General features: G+C 48.2%; 1 protein-coding gene across 1 annotated transcript; it reads left to right on the top strand.

Annotated features, from left to right (window-relative positions):
* Nucleotides 1-1,223: 1,223 nt before the first annotated feature.
* LOC144124378 (uncharacterized) lies at nt 1,224-7,465 on the top strand (the record flags this gene model as incomplete). Its single annotated transcript, XM_077657006.1, has 3 exons — nt 1,224-1,265; nt 2,334-2,434; nt 7,441-7,465. Coding segments are annotated over 3 exons (168 nt in total), but the record flags the coding sequence as incomplete, so codon positions are not given.
* Nucleotides 7,466-9,342: the final 1,877 nt, after the last annotated feature.

The following is a 9,342-nucleotide window of genomic DNA, read 5'->3' as shown; positions in this document are numbered from 1 at the left end:
GACTCAGTACGCGACTGTAGCAGTGCTTGAAGAAAATTTTCCATTTGATACTCTGCATAGTATCTCTGGTAGACCGGGCAGAGGTTCAATAAAACGTTGCTCATCTATGTTATTGAAACTGAAACATTTCTGGTCTCTAACGGAAGACAGGAGAGAAGAAGAAATGACAGAGAGGATGGAGGTTTCTCACTCACTCAGCTCCAATCAGCCTCGTCCTACGCCACCACTCACTCACTCATTCACTCACTTCACTCACTCACTGCACTCACTCACTGCACGCACGCACTCACTCTACTCACTCACTCCACTCGCTCAATCCGCTCACTCACACCACTACTCATTCACTCGCTCACTCAATCGCTCAGTCACTCACTTATTCACTCACTCCACTCACTCACTGAGCTCACTCATGCACTCACTCACTCCACTCACCTACTCACTCCATTCGCTCGCTCACTCACACACCCACTCACTCAACTCATTCACACACTCATTCACTCACTCACATACTTACTCCACTCACTCATTCACTCACTACACTTACTCCACTCACTCAATCACTTACTCCCTCATGCACTCGCTCACTCACACACTCATTCACTCACCCATTCACTAACTTATTCACTCACTCCACTCACACATTCCTCCACTCACTCACTCCACTCACTCACACACTTACTCATTCACTCGTTCACTCACTCATTCACTCATTCCACTCACTCTATTCGCTCAATCGCTCACTCCACTCACCCATTCACTCCACTCACTCACTTACTCTACTAACTCACACACACAAACACACACACACACACACACACTGACTCACTCACTACAATCACTCATTCATTAAATAACTGCACTCACTCATCCACTCACTCACTCCACTCACTCACACATTTCACTCACTCACTCTAGTCCATCATTCACTCACTCCACTCACTCACTTACTCATTCACACTCACTCATTCTCTCACTCCACTCAATCACTCACTCACTTAATCACTCACTCAACTCATTCACTCACTCAATCACTCCCTCCACTCATTTATTCTCTCACTTCACTCACTCGCACACTTAATCACTAACTACACTCATTCACTCACTATACTCACTCCATTCGCTCGCTCACTCAATTACACTCACCCACCCTACTCACTCAATCACACTCAATCACTCACTCACTCCAATTACTCATTCACGCACTACACTCACAAATTCATTCTTCTCACTCCACTCTCATTCACTCACTCACCCACTCCTCTCACTCCACTCACTCACACTACTCACTCCACTCACTCACTATACTCAGTCGTTCACTCACTGCACTCACTTACCCAATCACGCACTCATTCATTCACTCACACTGTACTTATTCATTCACTATTTACACTGACCCACTCCACTCACTCAATCATTCGCAGACTCACTCACACACTCACTCATTCACTCACTGCACTCACTCACACTCACTCAGATGCACTCATTCACTCACTCACTCCACTCATTCACTCACTACACTCACACGCACTTACTACACTCACTCATTGACGCACTACACTCACTCACTCACTACACTCCACTTACTTACTCACCAAATCACACTCATTCACTAATTCACTCACTTACTCCACTCACTAAATCCACACAATCATTCACTCACTCAATCCAGTAATCAATTTACTCACTCATTCACTCACTGCATTCAATCACTGAACTTATTCACTCGCTACATTCACTCACTACACTCACTCATTCACTCACTCTCAAATCACACACTCAATCACTCACAAACTCAATCACACTCACTCATTCACTTACTACACTCACTCACTCACTCCACTCACTCATTCATTCACTCACTACACTCACTTATTCACTCACTCACTCTGCTCACTCACACACTCAATCACTCCACTCACCCCACTAACTCATCCACTCACTCCTGTCACTCACTCCACTCACTCAATCACCTGCCCTTTCACCCACTCACCCTCTCCATTCCTTCACTCTGCTCACTCACTCGGTTACACACTCCACTCACTCAGTCATTCACTCACTACACTCATTCCTCTCACGTATTACGCTCCACTCACTCACTCCACTCACTTCGTTCACTCACTCCACTCATTCATTCAGTCACTCCACTCACTCTACTCTCTCACTCCGCTCACTCTCTCACTCCACTCACTCTGCTCACCTACTCACTCTAGTCAGTCACTCACTTCACTCACTTCACTCACTCTACTCGCCTACTCCCTCCACTCACTCACTCACACACCCACTCCACTCACTCATTCACTCACTTACTCCACTCACTGGTTCCACTCGCTCACTCCACTCACTCATTCACTCACTCACTCCCTTCACTGACTACACTCACTCATTCACTCACTACACTCATTACACTCATTCACTCACTACACTCACTCATTCAGTCACTCCACTCACTCACATACTCATTCACTCAATCACTCACTCCACTCACTCATTCACACTTACTCACTCCACTCACTGCACTCACTCGCTAACTTCCGCTTACTCATTCACTCGCTCCACTCACTCATTCACTACACTCACTCATTCATTCACTACACTATCTCATTCACTCACTCACTCAGCTCACTCACACACACTCACTCACTGAATCACTCTCATTCACTCCACTTGCTCAATCACTCACTCATTCACTCACTCCACTCACTCACTCCACTCACTTACTGCGCTCACTAAATTCCACTTACTCATTCACTCGCTCCAGTCACTCATTCACTACGCTCACTCTTCAATCACTACACTAGCTCATTCACTCACTCAACTCACTCACACACACTCAGTCACTCACACACTCACTCATTGAATCGCTCTCATTCACTCTACTTACTGAATCACACTCAATCATACTCAATAACTCACTCACTCACTCGCTTATTCACTCGCTACATTCACTCCACTCAGTCCACTCACTGACTCTCTCTACTCATTGAATCACTCACTCAATCACTCTCTCACTCACTCCACTCACTCATTCATAAACTCACTATACTCACTCATTCATCACTACACTTACTCATTCACTCACTCCACTCACTCTCACTCATTACACTCACTAATTCACTCACTGCACTCACTCAACTCACTCACTAAATTCCACTCACTCACTCATTAACTCACCCCACTCACTCAGTCCACGCACTCATTCACTACAGTCACTCATTCACTTACTCACTAACTTTCACACACACTCAATCACGCACACTCACTGAATAACACTCATTCACTCCACTTACTCAATCACACTAACTCACTCAATCATACTCAATCACTCACACAATTACTCACTCACTCACTCACTCACTCACTCACTCACTTCACTCACTACGCTCACTTCACTCAGTCCACTCACTGACTCTATCTATTCACTGAATCACTCACTCAATCACACTCACTAAATCACTCTCTCTCACTCACTCTACTCACTCACTCATTCACTCACTACACTCTCTCTTCTGACTGACTCACTCCACTCTCTCAGTCACTCACTCACTCCACACTCTCATTCATTTACTCACTACTCTCATTCAGTCACTCCACTCAGTCATTCACTCACTGCACTCACTCATTCTCTCACTCACTCACTCCAGTCATTCGCTCACTCCACTCGCTCACTCCAATTAACCACTCCACTCATTCCACTTACTCATTAACTCACTACACTCACTCACTCTTCTCACTGACTCACTCCACTCGACTCATTCATTCACTCACTACACTCACTCATTCCCTCACTCATTGCACTTATTCCTCCCACTCAGTCACTCACTCATTCACTCACTACACGCACTCATCTCTCACTCACTCACTCCACTCATTCATTCACTCCACTCACTCTACTCACCCACTCGCTCACTCAGTCACTCACTCACTGACACACGCACTCACTGACACACTCACTGACACACTCACTCACTTACTCCACTCACTCCGCTCACTCTACTCCCTCCACTCACTCACTCACTTCTCCAATCAGCCTCGTCCTGCGTCAAACACGGTGTAATTACTCCAGACAATTCTAGCCGACTTCGCGGCAAGATTGTTGGATTTTTACTGTGAATTCGATATGAATCTTTGCCTCAGACATTATTATTGTTGTTACTCAAGAGAAGGCAAGCGTAGCCGGACGGCGGCAGGAAGTTAGGTGGGCGGATGAGATTAAGAGGTTAACGGGGCAAGGTGGCCACAGCTGACACAGGGCAGTGTTAATTTGAGATTTATGAGAGAGGTTTTTGCCCTGCAGTAGGCATAGTCAGGTTAATGCTGATGATTGTTTACAGTTGGATAAAAACGTCAAAAACGCTGCGGGCAGCGCAGTTTTTGTAGACATAAGCTTATTCTGGACGTGTTATCCGCACATATCACGAAGTTTGTTAAGTCTCGGAGATGAAAAACAATTTTCGGACTCTCGCGCGCGCTGACACCGGCTGTGGCTGCCATACGTCGAATGTGCCATGACAGTGGTCGGTTGTGGCTGCGACGAAATGTCTTCTGGCGCGGTGTTTTCAGATAATGCGCTAAATGTAGAGTTTTTTTAATTCTGCGGAAATATGGCGCTCATTATACAAAATTTAGAGTGGTTTCTTAAAAGCGCGAAATATAAAAAAATAAAAAGTCCTGGACGAAGAAACCGTAAAAGAAGTCGCTTGTAGTGACTTCGTTGTTAAGCACTCCAATTTAATGATGTACACCTTGAGGTCTATGCCTTAAGCCGAACGAAGGAAATTGCGCAGTACTTGAGTACTGAGAGAATCGACAAATAAAAACCGTAGTGCTTTTTGAGCAAGGAGATCGGTTACGGATTGTTTCAGTTTCACACTCGCAATATACCTTTTTTTTTCCAAATCTGGTTAAAGGTTCAAGAAGCGCTCTGCAGATCACAGCATATCATGCTGGTATCTTGGCGTCCACCGGCAAAGCAGCGCTTAGAACAGTTAATGTTTTCGCACTGAGGCTAAGAACGTATTCTTTGAGACTTCGTATAGTGATCGGTTCCAAATGATACTCCGCAAGGTGAACATGCTTCCCATGTAAACGCCTGCAAACGCTGATGATTTGGCCACAGAAGGGCTAAAGGACACGTGGCATATAGCTAAGGAGAGGAAAAAAATGTATATGAATATTGTCAGATACTTTTGCTATCGGCGCTTTAAGCATCTCTTTTGTAATAGAAATGTGGCGCACCTTTCCAAATCAAGAGGCTCTGAGATTCCCGTCGGCTTTAGTCAGTAAGGCACTGAGGTGCTGCATTTCCTTCGGGTCTCTCTTCGGCGCTTTGCACAGTAGCAAGCCTATCCTCTTTCTTAAACTGTAGATAAGGGATTATGTTATCTCGGCGAGGTAGGCGACGGCGGAACGACAAAAATATCCTAAGAAGATTAAGAAGGGCCATCTGTTCAATATGGGGATTACGTTCCAATTAAGAAATTCCACGCGTACGTCGCCCCGAGAAAACGGTGCAAATATAGAAGATATCCTTAGAAAAGAAGAAAAGAAGGAAGCAAGAGTAGAGAACCAGAGAATACGCTGAACTAACAAAAGCGTGAAAGAAGAGATATAGAGATCGACGGAAGGTAAGGGACAGGGCTCTGGCGAGGGAACCGTTTTGGAAGTGAAAATTAATTAAAGTGGCCCGTCGATCGGGTGCCTCTCCTCCCCTCCCCGGTCCACCCGTTGGCTGAGGCCCTGCCGCGTGACTGAATGGTTTGAGGAATTTCTCGCTTGCGCGTCGAGCGCGCGCACCGGCGGGCGGTTGGTGCGTGCGCGCGCGTTTTCGATTTCCCGGAGCTGGTATTATGGAAGAAGAAAGAGAGAGGGTCGGGCGTGCTGCATGGACGTTCAGCAGATGAGGAGGAAGGAGGGGGGTCTCTTTCATGACGGCTTCGTAGTCCGGGAAAGCGCAGCCAGCCGGCTTTTACTCGCGCTGGCAGCCAGGTAAAGAAGCCTCGGGGTGCCAGAATTCACGGTGAATAAATCCGTGCTACGCGTGGTGCCGCCTTCTCCTTAGCCGCACAATTTCGAGTGTCCTGCAGGCTTCGAAACGCAGGTATCGAATAAGCGAAGACGTGTCATCTGACGCTTTGCTTTATTTTGTCGACTTTTTTTCACTAGGGAAAGGGGGGGGGGAGGGGGGGGGTACCTGTGTGGGTACGTATGAGGCCAAGTCGCGATTTCTCGCTCCACTGTGCAGCACAATGGAGCGAAATTGTCGTTATCAGGGGGGGGGGGGGGGGATGCTTCAATGTCGTGACGGGACAAGTTGCCCACCGGGACATTACGCTCAGTGTGACACTGTGCACGAGCTGGTCAGGAGGGGCATAGTGCGAGGAGGTTATTTAATTAAATGTTATGTCTTACAGTGCTTACGAAATGGTGTAGGCGAGCCGCCTCGTTGAACGGCATTCGGCTATTTTATTGTTTTCTTTTCCTGTCATTAAAGCACATGGGCCCTTTGTTTTTAAGTTGAGCCGGGTGAGATGACAGTAGGAATGTGCTCACACTTGCACGTTAAACGCACGGTAACGTTGAGAACGCAAGTACCCCACATGATTTGTCGCACTGCTCCATGTAGCGTCTGACTTCTGCTTGAGCTGGATTCGTACTCCACCTGTCGTCACTGCACTTAACTATAGCCGCGGGTGTGAAGGGGACGCAAGTCCCGGTATATTTTGCATGACCGTCACCCACCAAGCAAGGTTACGGCCATCAGCGTCTAAAATATACGTGCCAAGGGCGTACGAAGCCACACGGACAGGCGGCGTCTTACGCAACCGACGACTGCCAAACTCAGCGGTGCTCGGAACGCCACTTGCAGTGTTTAGAATCCTAAATCGGCCGTCAGACGTCGCGCCAAACGATTGCAACATTTCCATCCCTGAATATTTTAGCCAGGGGTAAGGTGGGAGCGAACGGGACACGTGGCCTGGATATGGCCTTTCTTCTCAACCACTGCTACGACACTTGTGTCTGGCTCTTGGCTCATCAAGCAGTCGGGTCACACCTCGGCTTTTTCATTTGCTCGTCACTTACATACGCAATGCATCCGTACGTTCAGTTAGTACAGCGCTGGGAGGATTGGGTCGCAGTGGGACACTATGCTGGATTTCGGTGTCTTCTCAAGACTGTGCAAGAACTGAGCGAACACAGTTGCACGCCTACACTCACAAACATGACACGTGTCGTGATAAGGCGTGCTATTTTTTCTCTCTTCGAAAATATATTCATAGAGCGAGAAGAGCGAAGGCATTGTTCAATGATGCTGCAGCTCTTGCTGGCCTGAGTGGATAGAGGAAAAGAAAGGAGAAAGAACACGTAGAGAGGGAAAACATGGAAGAACAATTAATTTCAAACCTGAGGGCCTCGTTTTGTGGCTCACCTGCTTTTTTCTAGTGATCTGCTGGTGCTGAAGATGTAGCTTTTATTTACTGAAACCACATTTTTGCTACGAACGCCGACAGGAAGGCCGCCGCTGCGGTGGCTCATTGGTTATGGCGCTCGGCTGCTGGCCCGAGAAACGTGGGTTCGTTCCCGGCCGCGGCGGTCGAATTTCGATGGAGGCGAAATTCTAGGGACTCGTGTAGTGTGCGATGTCAGTGCACGTTAAAGAAGCCCAGGTGGTCTAAATTTCCGGAGCCCTTCACTACGGCGTCCCTCATAGCTTGAGTCGCATTGGGACGTTGAACACCAATAACGGAATAAAGCAAAGCCGATAGGAAGGGCACACTTTGCGCGAAACCGTTAAAACATCACCACCATAAGAAGTAAAAAATGCATAAAGAAAACTAGAGGGATAGTGTTTTGTTTTTTCTCCCTTGAAATGAAACCAAACAACACCGCGCACAGGTCTGGCGCTTTCTGTCCTCGGCCTTGAGTGCGATGGACGTAAACATGGAATGGAATAGAAAGTGGCCATGTCAAAGTAATACAACAGTAGGGGTGCTTGCCGCTTAGTGCTATATCCACGTGCAAGCAAGGCCCATTTCACATTGTAGCCATATTCTCACGCAGCTGAAGCATGCAAATGAAAGCAAGACAGCGACGCCGTAAGTTTTGTAGCGATAACTACATTACGGTAGCGGCTCGAGCCTTCAGCGTGGCTGCGCTGCCACGCTGTCACGTGGTTGGTCACGCGGTGCGGAGCAGCTGCCAGCGGCGCGGCGCCGTGGCTGATCACGTGGTTCGTCACGTGGTTGGTCACATGATTGTTCACGTGACCAAGTTCCACTCGGCCAGCTGTAGCTATCGCGTCACTCCAGGTTAACCACAGCTAAACAACCGCCAATTTTTTTGCGTATGCTCCAGTATGCGTGTGTTAAACATAGCTTGCGTTTGTCCGGAATGAAATCTTGGTGACTACTCTCTTCAGTAAGCTGCTATACGCTTTTTCTCCTCTGTTAGATGCGTCTATTTGGTTCGGAAAGAAAGAAAAATCGGAAGGCATACAGCCACCCCCGCTCTGCATTCAGGTCATGCCCCATCTGCATGTGCATAGGCCACATCCCAGATGCGGGAACGCGAGCGAGTAAATAAAGGAATGCGTTATGGACGGGCGCTGTGGTCATGTGACTCGGAGCTCCTCCAATCTACGCTGACCAGGCCCTTTGCGACGGTCTTTTAGTCTGCGGCCCAGTGGCGAAAAAGAGAGAATGCCGCTCCCTCAAGAGATCGCCCTCTACTCTGGCGGCCGAGGGAGCAAGATCCAATATGGAAGGGGCCCGCATATTGCCACGGCGTCCGCTCTCGCCTCTTCCTGCCCTCCCTCCCCCACTTTTGAGTAATGAGCGCCGGCGCCTGGGCTAAGTGCCACTTAGGTGAGTGCCGCTATTTGACGTCCCGCCAACGGCGGCTGAGAGGGGAAGATGGGGAGGAGGGGGGGGGGGGGGGGCGTACAAAAGACCAAAGCGGAACGGAGGGAGCCCAGCGTGGGTCAAAAATGATGGAGGGAGGAAAAAAGAATCAGCGATGAAAAAAAAGAAACAAATATAGAGGAGGTATTGACACCGGTGAGGGCGACGCAACGGCAGCAGCGGCAAGTCTGTTTAAACGGTAAGAGCCTCGTTCTTTCGCCTGTGCGTGCGCTTGTGATCGCGACTAGAGAATGATACCGCCGAGAAAATCAACGGGAGAGGGTAAAGGAGTTAGTAAAGGAGATGTTGATGTATTTTCTCTGTTTTTTTTTCAAGAGAAGAGAAAGACGGACATCGTTATGTGTGTGTGCGGGGAGGGGGGGGGGGTGGAAAGTGAAGCTATTGCGGCCAGCAGCTTGATAAATTGTTCATTAAAATTAGCGCC

The sequence above is a fragment of the Amblyomma americanum genome, chromosome 3, assembly GCF_052857255.1.
Source record: "Amblyomma americanum isolate KBUSLIRL-KWMA chromosome 3, ASM5285725v1, whole genome shotgun sequence".
Taxonomy (NCBI): domain Eukaryota; kingdom Metazoa; phylum Arthropoda; class Arachnida; order Ixodida; family Ixodidae; genus Amblyomma; species Amblyomma americanum.
The sequence above is the reverse complement of the archived record's forward strand: the minus strand, read 5'-3'. Positions and strand labels throughout refer to the sequence as shown.